General features: G+C 42.3%; 1 protein-coding gene across 1 annotated transcript; it reads right to left on the minus strand.

Moving 5' to 3' along the window:
* Positions 1-3,898: 3,898 nt before the first annotated feature.
* Positions 3,899-17,234, minus strand: rhobtb2a (Rho related BTB domain containing 2a; the record flags this gene model as incomplete). The annotated part of the gene is given in 11 exon segments (XM_084322771.1): positions 3,899-4,104; positions 4,748-4,853; positions 5,293-5,381; positions 5,997-6,147; positions 8,646-8,764; positions 9,528-9,894; positions 9,896-10,475; positions 11,622-11,807; positions 12,251-12,354; positions 12,674-12,875; positions 17,176-17,234. Coding segments are annotated over 11 exon segments (2,169 nt in total).
* Between the last annotated feature and the right edge of the window lie 951 nt (positions 17,235-18,185).

Below are 18,185 nucleotides of genomic sequence, written 5' to 3' on the forward strand. Positions count from 1 at the left end.
TAGGTACGGATTTCATTAAAAGCAGTACGTTGTTGGTTTTGTCACTGAATCGATCCCTACATTGTATTAACTCCTTAGGGTACTAAAATGGACAAGAAACTTAAGACTAATCAATTAACCAATCGTAACGCAGGATCCAAGCAAGCCGTTCTTTAGCATACGCTGCAATAAGCACAATCAATATTTATTCATTTGTTTAGAGACAATCAAATGTATTTTGATGTTCTAGTCTAGTGCACTTTGTTGTGGTATATCACAAAAGGTTTGCATTGTAAAAATGTCTATACTTTGTATTTAGGACCGATACCACTTTATCACGGCCGATACCGATTCAGATGACTAGACTAGTCAGTATAATGTGTCGTCCGATACCAAGTACTGAACCCATCCATCGCATTTACTAGATGTAGAGCTTCAGTTGGGGTCCCGGGACAAACTAATTATTTACATACAGTACAATATAATGTTCTCCATTAGAGAGATCTAACATGCTTCTATGGATTAAAAATGCAGAAAATCAAGTCACTTTGATTTCCAGCATGTCACACGTCTATCTGTATCGGATTTTAACATTGGGTACATTTTCCCATATCAATACCCTGTTTCAGTCTGGTATCAGACCGATATTCAATACCAGTATCGATATTGGTGCATCCCTACTTTGTATTGTATTCCTATTTTACTGTTAAACAACTGTGATTTTGAACCGTTTGCATGTGTACTACTATTATTGTAGAAGTCACTGCACCAGCATTTGGGAGAACACGATCAAATACCAAAGCCACACAATGGATTCTGAATTATTTCCGATAACAATATACCACACAGTAATTAAATGTAAGTAGGTTAACACTTTAATCGCCATGGGTTAAATTCATAATTTACCATCCCTCGCCAGCTCTATTTGTCTATGGAGAAGTTCCCCTTCTTTGCAGGGCTATAACTTTTTAAATTCTATTGCTAAATTGCAATGTCCTATATGTATTGTTCAGGGTGTAGCAACGTTAAACTTTTTCATTCACATATTCATACTAAAATATGGTCTAAAGTATAAGTATGTTTTTATCGTTTTCTTGATTTATAGCTCCAAATGCATTATATTGATGATGAAATACAGTTTGATAGCAATCGGCGCGAGATAAAAAATTTCAACTGGACGTGATTCTAGAAGTTTCTACGTATCATCTGATGATGACCGGATGGGCGGGGGATCGTTTATAATTCCGTGGGCAGCGTTAGATGATTCATCCAGAGTGGGTCATATGTTCATCAGATCAGTTAGTATAGAAGACGTTAGAAAATAACGTTGAAACTCACCGTGGCTTCCTCGCGCCGCTGGCAGATGAGCGTGGAACAGAATTTTTTCTATTATGGGATGGAGAAATGCCCGATCCATTTCCAGGTTGTATAATAGTATATACGTCCAAATCATGTTGTTTTTTCGAGTTATTTGCACCGATCGATGTTCACTGTATCAAGACGGAGTCTCTCTAACGATAGCGAGTGCCCGGACCACATATGGATGAGCACTTCCGGTTCAAAGGTTCATTTCCGGTTGGCGATCTGCCGATCGGCCACCAGATGGCGCTCTTGAACCGCTAGAGAGTTGAGAGGAGATCAGCAGTGTGTCTCAGGGCTCCGGAAAGGAAATATGATTTCGATGACAGATTTTTGAAATATTGACATCAAAGACGAGTTACGGCGTCTTCGGCAGAATGAGCATGGCTAGGAATGACGTGTAAACTCGTCCCCGGCGATCATAGTGTTAAAGTGAAGTCTATGCAGTATAACTGTACAAGTCACGCCAACTCATGTGCACAATGTTAGGGTAACTGTACCTTAACCCTTTCACTGCCACACGACAAAGGGTTAACCCTTTCACTACCACACGCCAGAGGGTTAACCCTTTCACTACCACACTACAGACGGTTAACCGATGATGTCGTAACCGTCTGTAGTGTGGTAGTGAAAGGGTTAACCCTCTGTCGTGTGGTAGTGAAAGGGTTAACCCTCTGTTGTGTGGTAGTGAAAGGGTTAAGAGAGTGGTGCAAGTTACAGTACTTGTATTTCATCTCTGATGTACCACTTACAATACTGTCAATGAGCTTTACTTAAACGCTTTGGCTCTGTGGGGAGTAGAACTACCCACAAAGGTTTCCCCTTTCATGCTGTTCTGTCATCTTCAATGAACAACATGCTTACATCATCTTCATCGTCAAACACAGTGACAGCAGAGAGGTCAATCAATATATTGCATTTTCGGCAGATTCTGTCAAATGTGCAAAGCAGATAAAGAAAGAAGTCAAATTAGTTCAACTAAACCATTTAACAGCTTGTCTTGAAACGTTTTAGTTGTCATCCTCCTATAGACGGGTTTCTCGTTCACGTCGGACTCGGTGTGCGCGCGTCAAGGAGGCAAAAAGCAACGCACACTAAAAGGTGAAAGACCCACAGCCTAAATCCAGCCTTTTTCGTTTGAAACTACTTTTAGTCAGGGGAGCCCCATACCTTTTATTTTTTTTGCACTGCAGCTCAATGCAGGTAGGGGGCAACTCAGTCACATGATTCAGCAGGGTATTACTGATTGGCTCGAACACATCGTGTTTACAAACAAGAAACCCATCTATATGGCCTTTCCAAACCATTTGTATTAGTTGCAGCATGTGACGGGACACTGTGGGGGGGGGGTCCTCAGTGGGGGCGGCGGTAACAGAGGAGAGGACATGTAGAGGACATGTAGACGCAGCGGGAGTTGTGTAGCTATTGGAAAGCAGCAGTCGCACTGACAGTGATTAAGCTGCTGGCGACGTTCAATGTGAAATCAAACGATTCAGTGTATGTGTGGGGGGAAATGACAAATCTGATCAGAGTGCAAAATGTGGAAAGACGAAGCCAGTCAGCAACCCATTGTTAGAACACACACGGTTAAAGTAATAGTAGATGTTTTCTTTTCTTTTCTTGTTTTCTTTTTCTTTTTCTTTTTTACAGAAAATACAGATATTTGAAATTATTAGGGATCCCTCAGGTCACTGCAGAGGACACCGAATGCGTTATGTAAACTAAAGCCCTTTTGTGACAGTAAGCCAGAAATCACAAGAGCACAACACCTTAATACTGAGGGTCTCCAGACTCACATCACCGTTAGCTGTGCAAGCTGTACACGAACATTCAAAAAACAGCACGACTGTACAAAAAAAGAACAGGGGTCAAACCCCGACAAGTTGTTTAATTTACACCTACAAGAGATTTCAGCTGTCAAAACCGCTTAGGCTGTCTGTGTATGACTTAAATCAATTCCTGGGAGGCTGTATTCAGTTTATGTATATTTCCTGTTGAGTAGATCATACAGTACACATGTGGTTTGGTAGATTGTACAAACACTTAAAGGCAAAGTGTTATATCACTGAGACTGTTAGTTCTGTGTTGGATTGCTGGTCATGGCAGCCGGTAAGCAGCACTTGGTTGTCATTTCAGGTAAAATCGATGGTATATTGTGAGCTTAGGGTCATAGTTCTGTACCAGCAGAGTGAGACTCCCCTTTCAACTAAAGGTCTCCCATTGGTGGTTACAAGTGCTGTATAATCAAGCTGCGGAGCGGTCGTCAGTATCTAGCGTACCGTTTGTCAATAGGGTTCACGTCACTGATCTTTGAGGTTTGAGTCTCATAGTTGTTCGCAAATTTAATCGCAGTGGATATCGCATGCCAAACATAAACATGTAGAGAAGAGCCGAGGGCCGAGCTGACCTCGCACACCTATAGCGAAGAGTAGCTTGACCGCAGAGACAAAGAATTTTGGGGAGGGATTGTGGGGCCTAGCCAAACAGTGTGAAACCTCTATCACTGTTATCCCTCATCCAGTCTGATGTGGAGAGTGGCGCCCTGGCCTTACCAGTCCCATCAGATGATAGGAGATGAACTAGAGGAGGGGGAGTGGGAGGAAGGGGAGGAGGGGAGATTCCAGAAGAGCCACTTGCGCTTGCACTGTCGCCTCTGGTAAAGGTAGTCCTCCTTGTCGCGCTCCTTGCGGGCTCTTTGGTAGTGGTCGTCCTCCTTCAGGTACCACACCGGGGGCCAGCGTTGTTTCTCAAAGTACTCCTGGTTCTCTGTGAGATGAAAAAAAGTCAGGGACAGCTTTAGAAAGCCGACAGGGTAGTTTTTCAGAGGGGGCCGTCGCCGCTACAGTAGCCATTACAAGTGTTTTCAACTGGGAACGACGTGCCCCTCGCTTTGGTTTCAAAACATCACTTATCACTCTTAATTGAGGCTACTGTCTGCAATACAAGTGTATTTGTTAGTGATATATTACTACAAAGAAAGTCTGTATAGAAATGTATAGACCCTGTAAAATCTCATTTTCGATCAGACCACAACGCTTCATTACCACCGCGTAAAGTCCTGAACATGATATAAGTCTTAAAATGAACAAATAAATAAATAAAACTAACAAAAGCTTGAGGTCAATGATTTTTGTGCAATAGTATGACTTTCTTAACGGGGGGAAAAAAGGTTGAACTGTAAGTACACAAATTTTCCCAGTCCCTGGGAGTGTTATATTCTTGTGTGCGTGTACGTGCGTGCATGCGTGTGTGTGTGTGTGTAAATTAGACGCAGCTACAGCTGCCAAAGAGATGGAGAGACTGGAGTGCTTCCAAAGGCCGAGGTCTTTCATGGTCTGTGAGGACTCCCCGCTGCCCTCTGCTGCACTCTGTCTCATTAGTACTGAGGTTACAGGGTAATGTGTGTCACCTGCAGACTTGGCCTTCATGTCCCGGGGGAACTTGCGACACACACTGTTATAATTAGTGCAGATGTGGTGAAGGCACCACCCAGTGAGCTGCTGGGCGCAATGGAACTGTAGAGAGAAGACATCGTTATATTAATGTGTAACTTCTGTGTGAAGAAAACAACTGTTACACGACTCCAAGAATAAGACGAAGGCTATACTTCATAAAGCAGGTTTAGCAAATTAGCCAGATAACTTTGAAAAACATTTAACTATATCTTGATGTTTTGGATTGGAATCTGTAGAAATAACTTGAATATTATGTTTAGATAATGTGATTCAATTCATACATACTGCTAACTAATAATTCTGAATAAAACTTCTTATCATTAGGTAAGTATCTTGTGTTTTATTGTAAAATAAAAATAGAGAAGTTATTCCATGATGTTTTTCGGGGACAGTGACTATCTGACTAACTGCCTAATCCTACTTTGTATTCAAATATAATAAAAATGTTAAAATATATACTTTGTAGTAAAATATTGTAGTAATTGATGGACCACGCTACCTGGGCCATCTCCAAGTATACCAGAACATCTCCATCAATATCAGCCCCCATCCTTGCCGACTCCATCAACACTGTTACAGAGTACAGCTCTAAAATAAACGTTAAGGCTGGTCATTCCAACAATAGTATAAAATAAATAATAATAATAATAATAAGATACATACATCCTGCCCTGTTGAATTGATGAACACAAAGACTGATACCAACACAAGCGTGGCATGAAATATTGTGGATGACTGTAAACCAGGATTAGCAATATACAAGAAATACAAAAAATTAAATACAAAAACGGACAAAGAAAACTTAAAACTAAAGTGTTTCATGACTATCTAATGGGAAAGACTCATGTTTTAAACTGTGAGTTAATATTTGTATTGTTATTACAGTACCTGCATTGCTTTTACCCCTTTTCTTATTCTCTGTATTTCTTTTATTCTGTCTATTTTATGCTCATTTCTATGTCTATTTTGACAGCTGTGAAACACTTTTATGAATGAATTATAAACAAATAAAGTGTATTATTATTATTATTATTATTATTATTATTATTATTATTATTATTATTATTATTATTATTATTATTATTATTATTATTATTATTATTATTATTATTATTATTATTATACACAAAGGACAAGGCAATACATTGCAAACCCATGGTTTAGATGTTCCAGGTATAGCAATAACCAGACAAAATCCAATACCTGTAAGAGCGACCAGGTGGGGAAGACAGAGTCGGTTGGCGAGGACGATGAGCTCCATGGCGTCCAGGTCAGAGCGAGAACAGAACCTCCCAGTGTACAGATACTCCAGCACAGCCCTCATACAGCTGCGGGTCGTGTTGGGAAACAGCACCTATGACACAGCAGAAATAGACAAAAACAAACAGTTATTTCCTACCAATGTATCATGTTGTACTAGCGACCGGCCAATTTTCCACTGTTAACTCATTCAATGCCATCCACGTAATATTACGTGTTTGCTCGCCATGCGTTGAGTGCCAATCACGTAATATTACGTTTTTGGATAGTTTTTTCTTTTATTCGATATTTTTATTCATTATTTATCCACTGACCTCAGTGTTACCATAGGAAATGATTCTGAAATTGCCTAAGTGCTATACCGGCTGCATCCTGCTAGGTGGCAGTATCGCCCACCCTTTGAAACCTTATATCTCACTGTGTGTTACACTTAAACCCCTCCGGGCGCTGAATTTAGACGGGGCCAAGTAAATCGCTTCATCCGACCACTTCTAAACGCATCTAGCACACTCAATCCATAAATTGTGCCAAATTATGTCCGGGACCAGATGGACACCAATACTGGAAATTGCAAGCAGACAATTGGAATATTCTTTTTGGAATACCCCCGATCAAAGGTAAGGACTATCTGACGTCAATTCCAGCTTGATCGTACAATGCTTTCATATCGATCCAGCTGATCAGCGTGTGTGGTGTTAAAAACGAATGCCGTTACTGGCCATCAAATCATAAACCCCACCCCCCCCCCCCACCCACCCCCCCTTTCATGTATTCATATTCATGATGAAACATATTATACCTATTATATACATTTGATTTGGAAATAGTAGCGTGTCCAGGCAAGAAACGCCAACGCTTATAGCAGAATTCACGTAGCGCCCTGTAACTCAGCTTTTCAGGAATTATCCCGGATCACTCCTAAACTATACAATATTCACCACGCACAAACGTATACATGAAAAATTATCTTTTTTTTGCATGTTCGACGGAAAAAAGTCACTGTCAAATGACCATAGTATTGTCTCCATAGCTATAATATTGAATATAGATATAGCTCTCCAAACATAGTGACGCACACTCGCACAGTGAAAATATGCTATGGAAACCTGGCGCGTTAGCTACAAGGATAAGGCTAATGGCTGGCGCCCAATGTGTTAAAAACACACCTCTTCAAACAATATCTGAAAAAAATATATAAATACTGTCTTTTACTATTATGAACCTTACTACTATGCTAACTTATACTACTACCTACCATGCTAATATGTCTATACTACTATGCTACTATACTTATAACTACTACTTATCATGCTAATATGTCTATATTACATTTACATAATAATGTAAATACTGTCTTTTACTATTATGAACCTTACTACTATGCTACTATACTTATACTACTACCTACCATGCTAATATGTCTATACTACTATGCTACTATACTTATACTAATAATAATGGATACTTATACTAAAAATAATGGATTTATATAGCGCTCTTCATGACACCCAGAGCGCTTCACAGAGTCCATTATTCGTTCATACACAGTCATACCGGTGGTGGTAAGCTACAATTGCAGCCAGAGCTGCCCTGAGGCAGACTCACGGAAGCGTGGCGAATAATCATCGCCTACGGCCCCTCCGACCACCACCAACATTCATTCACATGCATACACATTCATACGAGGCAAGTAGGTTAAGTGTCTTGCCCAAGGACACAATGGCGATGGGATGGACATGGGCTTGAGCGGGATTCGAACCACCAAGCCTTCGATCATTGGACGACCCGCTCTACCCCTGAGCCAAAGCCACCCCACACTACTACTACTTATCATGCTAATATGTCTATACTACTATGCTACTATACTTGTAACTACTATCTATCATGCTAATATGTAATATGTCTATACTTCTATGCACTCAGAGTGTAACACTCAAGTTCGACACTATTTGACAAACAATACCACTGACCCTTAGCTACCAGAGGTGTACCCCTCCTTCACAATTTGTAAGTCGCTTTGGATATAAGTATCCAAAGCGACGGTAAAACTATGGCCCTGCTGTTGTACAGATCATTGACTCGAGTTACATGAAAGACCACAGTTGGGTTATACATTAATAGTGGATCAACTATCTACATTACATTTACATTTAGTCACTTAGCTGACACTTTTATCCAAATCGACTTACAAGTTCTGTACGACAAGTCATTAGGAAGGGCACAACTCTATCAGCTGAGCAACTGTATCTACTGTACATGAAAATGAGTTAATGTAGACAGCTGCTGTTAACATGGTCTACAACTTGTAATCATCCAATTGGAGTATTGTTCTGCTTTTTGTCCTGCTCAGTTATGCCTCCCAACTGGATGCACAACAGCAATACTGAACCTGTGCATCAGATGGCGAATGGTTTTGCACAGTGCGCACATTATTAGCACATTAATGTCAGGTGTTTAGGTGAAACTGTTTACATAGGGCTATTGAGCTAAGATTCTCCCCTTGAATAAAGGGTAACTGGACTGAAATTTCAACCAAATTATCAAATGTACAGGTTACCAGGGCACATGTAAACATGTTTGGCAATGCTTTACCTCTTTGGTGCTGCTCTCCACAAAAGGCCCTCCGAACATTGCTGCCATCCAGTCACAACTAGAGATGAGTAGTGGCTTGTGGGCCATGATCGTTCCATCGTCTAGCTTGAACACTACATCTGCAATACACAAAGGCAATACACAGCATTATTTTAACCTTCATTTATAATGTACAGGTGAGTAAGTACGTCCTCTTCCTGTCCTGTCAGGGGTTGATTCATTATTACAACAGTCCCTCAGGCCTCTTCTTCGCCGTGGTATGCTGGGGGGGGGGGGGGGGGCATCAACTCAAAAGACACTAGCAAACTGAAAAAGCTGGTGAGGAAGGCTAGTGGGAGAGTAGGATGAGGAAAAAGCTGGGCGCTATACTGGAACCTCTTACCCCATGACGAGCTAGCCAAGATGAGGAGCATGTTCAGCCATAGACTTATCCCCCCACCACACACCACCAACCGCCTACTAAACACAGCACGGACTCTGGCTCAGTGTGCTACTAAGATATACACCATGTATACTATTATTATTATTGATTGAATTCTGCCACTCCACTATTATTATTATTATTATTATTATTATTATTATTATTATTATTATTATTATTATTATTATTATTATTATTATTATTATTATTATTATTATTATTATTAATTATTATTATTATTATTATTATTATTATTATTATTATTATTATTATTATTATTATTATTATTATTATTATTATTATTATTATTATTATTATTATTACTATTTCTCTTATTATAGATCTACCTGTACCCCCTTCCCCCCATGCTGCTATGACTCCTGAATTTCCCCAAGGGGATTAAGGAACACTTGACTCGACACCTCCTGGACATGAGAGAAAAGAGTCAAACATCCTCTCACCAGAGAAGGTGCCTTTGGCCAAGCATTCTTTGACTCTGTTGGTGCGCCGTACGTGGAAGGCTTTGGTGATTTCCTGGTTCATGAAGGCCTCGTTGTTCAGTATGTTCGCCACCATCATCCGCAGGTCAAACACCTCCAGCAGCTCAGCGATGTGCGCAATGTCCATCAGCTCCTTCTCGTGTTCGTCCAGCTGACCCGTGTAGAGGTAGCGAAGCACCGCCCGAAAGGGGCCGAGCTGCATGGACCGGTCCATGTGCACCACGGTCACGGGCCTGGGGCTGTAGGTCACCGGGTCGTCCACCAGCTCCTCCTGGATGCTGACGAAGGCCCTGCTCCACGAGGCCAGCAGCCGGCTCCGCCGCACCGCCCTCGGAGTCCCTCAGGGTCCCGTCGCTGGTGCAGGCCCGCAGGCCGGCCCTGTCCGCGTCGTCGTCGACGCTCTCGCACACGTCGAAGCTGGCGGCGCGCATCAGCAGCAGCTCCCGGCCGGAGAGGGGGCCGCCGCGCGGGGGGGGGGCCTCGTCGGGCCGCGTGTCCGCGATGAAGAGGTCGTAGAACTTGGAGGAGGACGTCGCCAGGTAGATCTTGTGCGCAAAGATTTTGTGCCGCTCCTGCAGGACCAGGATGACGTCGGCGCAAAGGGGGTCCTCGAGGAGGCGGCCCGGGTGCTCCTCCGCGGTGGTCGGGGGAGGAGGCACGGTGATGACGGGCGGCGGAGGTTTGGGCGGGAGGAAGGGCGCCTGGAGGAGAGGCCGCTGCACGTTCCGCAGGTGGGATTTCCAAAACTGGAGGTGGCGGCGTGAGATCAGAGCGGCTCGGATGGCGTTGTCGAACACGTCCTTCACGCCAAACTGGGCCACGACGCTGGTCTCGAAATACGGCACGCCCAGCTCCTTGGCCACCTCGCGACCCCGCTCTGGAGCCAGGATCTCATTGGACTTAATGGGTCTGAAAGACAGAACGAGGACACACTGTGTGTCATAGACGCAACACATTCTCGCATAGATTGAAGTTACACATGCCCTAGGTGAGTGAGAGCCCTTTCTCTCTCTCCCCTCCTCCATCCAAATCACCGGCCTAGCGAGAGGCTGAGTCCTTTCTCTCTCTCTCTCTCTTTTCCTCCATCCAAATCACCAAATAGTCAAGAGTAAAACGCGGCTCCGAATGTCAGTAACTTAACTCAAATACTTAGCGTGCATCGAAACCTGGTGCCTTGTGTCGACGTTGTGTGAAAGTGTCATCGACGCCGATGACAACCTAATGCTCGTGGGATGCCACTAGTGTGAGTGAATGGATCAGTGACTGACTGAATGAATGAGTGAGGCACACCTGGCAATGCATGAACATTATGGAAAATAGAATTATAAACAAATATATGTACAGTACAACCATAGTTGGACTGATTCAAATGTAAACAAATAGGTAGCCCCGCCCCCAATGAAATAACCATGGAGACGTGTTTTCATTCTCTAGTTGATTGACTGAGCTATTAATACAAGGACTAACACTAGACAACAGGTAAATACAAATTCTGAATTGTATTTCACTGCATTTTGTGGCTGTAAACGTTCACGTTGGGAATGGTAAATGGACTGCATTTATATAGCAGCTTTTATCTAAAGCGCTTTACAACTTATGCCTCACATTCATTTACCCATTCACTCACACACTCACACACCAACGGCAGAGGCAACCATGCAAGGTGCCAACCTGCTCATTGGGAGCAGTTAGGGGTTTAAATGTCTTGCTCAAGGACACTTCGACAAGCTGCTGGAGAGGAGCGGGAATCGCACCGGGAACCTCCAGACAACCGCTCTACCTCCTGAGCCACTGTCACCCCCATTTAAACATGGGAGTAAAACAGACCTAATGCATTCTTATTCATGGCGGTTAAGCAAGGTCTGCAGGTCAAACTCTCCCAAGAACGGAATATACCCCACATTGATATGGTCCAAAAGAAAAAGATCACAGACTGTGGGGCTTTAATAATAGAATATTGCGACCGAGTTACGGTGATCGTGAATAACCTTTAACAATTAATTTCCACACGTGGAAGCGCTCAGAGTGTTGTGCTGAGCGGACGGGTCCCTGTACCTGGCCAGGGGCCTCCGGGCCCTGTTGACGGCCTCCAGGTCAGCGTATCGCAGGTCCAGCTGGCAGCCCACCAGGATGACGGGGGCGCGGGGACAGAAGTGCTTGATCTCCGGGTACCACATGGTCTTCACGTGGTACAGGGAGTTGGGGTTGGCGATGGAGAAACACAGCACCACCACGTCAGACCTGCAGGTGTAGAATGGGGTGAGCGGGCGGGTAGAGAGAGAGAGGATTGACCCCCTTGACTCAGTTCTTTCAACACTGGGCCTGTGGGTCTGTTTACTAAGGGTGAAGGGGTCAATACAGCGATATATAACGATATTCTGTTATTCTATTATATTGATATATTTTTTTTGCTTGACAATCCCATTTTGCTCAAATAAAACGACTGGGATGAGGTGAACAGACTGAAAACATTATCTTATTAGATAAAACAGATTATGTATATATATTATTATTGCAGATTTTGACACAGTTTTCTGTTGGGAACATCATTTTCGGTAAAAAAAAAAAAAGGGTAATAAATCGCAATACATCGCAATATCGTGATATTACAAAACAATACTCTAGTACCGTGATAATATCGCACCGTGGGGCCTCCCACCCCTACTGTTTAAACAGTGTCTCACCTGCCATATGCAAAACGGCGATCCTTGTGATGGTCCCCAAAAGTGTCCCAGAGACGCAGGGACACGCTGACATCGTCCACCACGTCTCTGGAGCGCTCTAGCACCTGAATTAGGGAGACACATCTATCACAGTCATCCTGAAAAAATGTATTGTAATAAAAATACTAACCACTTCTTTGTATCCTTTTCACTAACTATTATGCTAAACTCCAAACCACCCACTCCAACTCTTGTAACTTGTAAGTCACTTTGGATAAAATGTAATGTAAATGTAATCTTTAACAAATGTGTGTTAAACAAAAAATTGTCGTCATCAACCAGACAGACTCACAACACAGGTTGTCTTTCTAAATCGCAACCTGAGCATGACATAAGAGCAAAACGGCTGCCGTGTGAATACGGTCAATGGACCTCCGTGCTCACCTCCTGGCAAACTCTGTACTGGTCGATGGCCCAGACGGTGGGCACGTGTGTGGCGAGCAACTGATACTGCGTCAGGGTGGCGTTGCAGGCCCTGGCGCAGATGAGGCGGGTCTTCCCAACGGCATTGTCCCCCACCACCACGCACTTGATAGTCTCGACATTCGGCCTCTCATAGTCCATATCAGAATCTGTCGACTGGGGCCTGTCACACCATGCAGAGAGAGGGGAACAAATACTTAGCAGTTGTAAAAGAAGTCTTACATCAGCATCCTACCGTATAACCCCATCACTTACTGAACTGTTAACACCACGGCAAAAGGGGATCAATATGGCAATTAGCCCTCCAACCTCTCCTTGCCTGCATTGCTCATTCTTTCTGCCAGGCTATCAATGGACAGTCATGTGACTTCACTCCGAATTTGGCTGCCTGTGCCAATTCACAAGTTCCCTGCCTCTGTTTGCTTTCGATATATATAAGACGGCTCCACTGGAATTTGGTTGCTATAGGAACAGTTTCGACTTTAGTTTAGATTATATAGATTAGATTCAAATGTATTGTCATCATGCAGCATAAGTACAGTACAAAAAGAAGTTTGGCATCCAACCAGAGTGCAAATGTAACAGTAAAGTGCAATAGTGATATACTATTATGTACAGGTGATTACACTGGGTATAAAATATATGAATTAGTACTACTGGGTGTAGTGCTAATCAGATTTTAGCAGTTGTAATATGGACAGTGATACAGGCAGGCACGTGCACACATAGAGGCCAAGGGGTGCCTGAGCACCTGCCTTTTTGAGCCTCATCAAAAAAGTGCCCTTTTTGAAAAAAAATAATTTTTTTTTTTTTTTTTTTTTACTGTTACGCATATAGACTGCCCTTCCAACTGAAAAATGTCAGGATAGAATAAAAATATTAGGTAAAGAGAGAGAGATGCCCCATATTCCATTGCAGTTTGCACGGCCTCCTCAGCGTGCCTCTCCGCGGACCTATATATTTTATGCATAGCGTGGGTGGTGATGATGATGATCATGATAGAAACCGCTGTTGAATGCTGGTATTACACTCATTGAGGGACACAAAGAAGTCAAGTCCGATGGGATTTGGGAATCTCAAATACAAATCGGGATTGGAATAAAAAATGCATTTATATTAAACAATACAGAATATACAGCACTTCTTGGGGTCTGTAGGGTAAGCACTTATTCCCTCCCCCCTGAACATTTATGGAGATGTATGGGCCTTTTAAGTCAGTGATAAAAGTGTCTTTCAAGGATAAGTGACCTCCTGCACTGATTATTATAGTTCAATATTCAATATTTGATCACCAAAACCCCCCAAAAAGCATAAAAAAGGGGCCCCCCGCCCGAAAAGGGCGCTTAAAAATCGTGCTCGCGCGCTACGCGCGCTCGCTTAATATATAAACACAAGTCTTGTGCCCTTTTCAGCCTTTGAGCACCTGCCCCTCTAAAGTCCTGTGCACGTCCCTGGATACAGGTATAAAGACAGTATGGTAGTAGTAATGTATTTCCTGTCAACTATTGTATTAGCGAACATTGCAACAGGAAATAAACTTGGGTCTGTTTAGAATGTTTATGTTGTCAAGTTGAAACCGTCTATAAAGAATACAAATTTAAAAAAGGATTTCAACAGAATTCCAACTCGTTTTCAAGTTTGAAATGAACTGAAATAGTCTCAGGTATGTCTGCTAAAGAAGAATCATATAATTTCACATTGGAATCGTTATTGAAAGGAGCTTGAAAAGCAGAGTTTTGATCAGTACACCTACTGTCCTCAGTGTCCTCCTGTACACCAAAGGCTGATGCAACCCTACCCAGACAACTCAATGACACCTCTCCTCCTGTGAAGCTCATGATCCAGACTTCTTGGTGATCCAGCGCTAACCTTCAATCAATACTTACTATGTTCAATGAAATGCTGAGGCCCCTCAAACACCACAGAAGAAGAATGGCTAAATACAATAGACTGCTGCAACACTTCCGGGATTCTGAAATCATGGGAGAGAGAGCGGGGTGAGAAAATGAATGAATGTGGATGCGAGCCTAAGTGCTACGGCTGTGGGGGTGCGGGAGACATGATCCAATAGGCTTTTATACGCCTGAGTCTCCTGAACACGGAGAGACCAATTCCAAGTCGATCAGCATTTTCTCGGCCGAGCTATAGTCACTTTTCCGCACCTACTTCCGAACTACGCATGCGCAGGTTGCCCATGGACATGGAGTCTACAGTAGGTCCATCAATCTGCGCATGCGTAGTTCGGGAGTAGGTGCGAAAAAGCGACTATACTGTAGCTCGGCAGAGAATGTGTCGATCGACTTGGGATTGGTCGCGCCGTGTTCAGGAGACTCGAGCCTATACAGGTCTATTGGATCATGTCTCCAGCACCCCCACAGCCGTAGCTACAACCACTTAATGTCAAGGCTCTCATCCACATTCATTCATGTTCTCCCCCGCTCTCTCCTCCATGAGCTCAATGTAACGTGGAAGTGCAGTGGTCTATTGCATCCTCAGTTGAAAGCGGTGGTTGCGGCATTATATCCACGCTGGTTTCCAAGGGAACTGTACCCTGTTTCTCTCTGCCTGAGTCAAGCTGTCCTGCACAGAACAGACAGCTTAAAGCCAAAATGTATGCTATTTAACACAATGTTACTGTATAAGTGCAGAGAAGACATCCATTCTGTGCCTGTTTGCTAATATCATGGGAATTGGGATGATATTGACCTTTGACTAAATGGTTGAACCTTATAATGTCACCAATAGGCAAATAGGCCTCCTTTAGACGTATTTGCATCCTCCTAATTGCTCTGCATGCTCTCTGACAGCCAAGCCAATCTGGTGCTGCTTTTCAGAGTTGATTCATTCACAACAGTGTTTCCCACTGGCTGTTATGTGGTTAGTGGCGGCAGCAGCAGCTGGCAACATACACAGTCTGAGCAGTGGAAAGGACTATGTACATGAGAGACATTCATGGGTTATAACCCTGAATATACCTGCATAATCCTTCTATATACCTACTCATACACCTGCATATAACCCATATAACTCTGTATGATAGCATGTACAATAATGCTGTATATACTGTATATATATTTTGTATATATATCCACATCTGTCTGTACTGTACATACCTGCATATAATACTTTTTACATACTGTATCTGTAGATACTATATCTATCTGTACATATCCCTTACCTACTCTTACTAGTTATGCTGCTGGTCAGTATGACTTATAACCATATTGTCTTTATACCTGTATCGCTGTACATATTAATATATATATATTGATATACAACTCTGTACATACATGGATGCCAGACTTCTTTTCATTGTACTATACTTGTGCTGTATGATAACAATACATTTTAATCTAATCTAATTGTATCTCATTTGGAAATGTATTTGTGGTGGTCCATCATAAAATAGATCTATGTATAGGAAAACTAGTGATTAGTACCAATCAATGTAAGTCATTTTATAAGGTACGTATAAATAAGCAAAACACTCGTTACAATGATATCTGATTTGTTCTACTTGCCTAATTAATGAGCAACTGATCACCAGTAACTTAATGTTACATAAAAACAATTGGATTGCATGAAGGAATTGGCTTTCATTCTAAATAAATGGCAGTGTATCCTCTACAAAGTATATCTTTATAATCTGGAACCAGTATTACCTAAAGTTTTTTTTATTTAATGATAATAATAATAATAATAATAATAATAATAATAATAATAATAATAATAATAATAATAATAATAATAATAATAATAATAATAATAATAATAATAATAATAATAATAACAACAACAATAACAGTAACGACCATACCCAGCCTTTACTCGCAGTCACCCAAGCTCAGCCAAAGGGAGTTGACCCTATTCATTCCGTTAAACCACTTTGGCTAGAATTACAACTGTTTAGCACAAAGGTAGGTTACAGTGGCGAGCGGCTGTCAGGCACACCATTTGGAATGGAATGCACATCATCCAGTTGACCATCTCAGGAAAAAAGCACCTCCAGTGTGGCAATAGTATCTTACACGAGACTAATAGAGTATAGGCCAAATAAGATTTGCGACTTTACATATAGCCTATCATGTATTATTAATTCGCCTGCTTCCCAAGCATTCCCCGAATTTATTAGCTCAACGTTATTTTGACGGCGTAGGCCAAAGACCCTCCGATTACATTTGTGCATAGATCAACTAAATGTAATCTCGTCATTTTATGCCCAGGAGCAAAGATGACACAATTTTACATGTAAGCTTAGGCTACTGTAACGGTTAATAATAACATTCCCTGGAAGTCACTGGTCAATTGGCGTATAGCCTACTGCATTACGTGTTATGTAACGCACAGCCAATGCTTCTAAATTTGTATTTACTGTTTATTTGGGTCTGTGCGCATAGCAAAAAATGCTCACTTTGAATTTATGGCAGCACAGTCTACACAGAATGTGCAATATGTCTCCTTACCGCAACATAAGGAAGTGGTGCATCGGATTGGTCGATGAACGAGATGAAAACGGCTCCATCGGATGCGGCTTGCACCTGACGGCAACTTGTATGTAAATTTAACTTCATTTTTTTTTTCAAAGCAAAGGGTAAACGAGGCATGGAAATTGGCCCGACAACCGCAGGCTAGTCTGGAAATGAAAAGTCTTCTGAATAATAAGAGGCGACGCGCAATGCCAAAACCCGTGCAGCGGAGTCCAATCCTATCGGTCCGTTGCAGCGCTGCAGCATGCAAGGCACCACCTCCAGTCACCTAGGCATACGTAGATGATGATAATAATAATAATAATAATAATAATAATAATATAATAATACAATTCAGAGCGGACCGGTCAGCGTTTTGTAATGAATAGGTTTTTTTTGGTGCGCGTGCATGACACAAAAAAAATCATTAGTTGGCTGGTCCGGTCCACTCTGAATGTATCATATAAATCCCATTCCACAATACAATAGCCCGCAGCTTCCTTATGGTATAGTCCGAACATGTTAGATGCATACTTGTTTTGAAGACTAGAGTATAAGTATTGGCCTAACAGTATGGGGGTAGATTTCTATCAAAAATAAACAAACGCTATACATTTAATCTATGTGCACTGCTCACTGCTCTGCTCTCCAATAGGCTGGACCTGGGAAAGAAAATTGAGCCGAATAAAGTGAACACACCTTGTTTTAATCCAGCCCTATAGTCTGCATTACCACCAGACACACTGGCACACCTTGTTTTAATCCAGCCCTATAGTCTGCATTACCACCAGACACACTGGCACACCTTGTTTTAATCCAGCCCTATAGTCTGTATTACCAGACACACTGGCACACCTTGTTTTAATCCAGCCCTATAGTCTGTATTACCAGACACACTGGCACACCTTGTTTTAATCCAGCCCTATAGTCTGCATTACCACCAGACACACTGGCACACTTTGTTTTAATCCAGCCATATAGTCTGCATTACCACCAGACACACTGGC

The sequence above is a fragment of the Notolepis coatsorum genome (genome assembly GCF_963971535.1).
Source record: "Notolepis coatsorum genome assembly, chromosome: 10".
NCBI classification, from domain to species: domain Eukaryota; kingdom Metazoa; phylum Chordata; class Actinopteri; order Aulopiformes; family Paralepididae; genus Notolepis; species Notolepis coatsorum.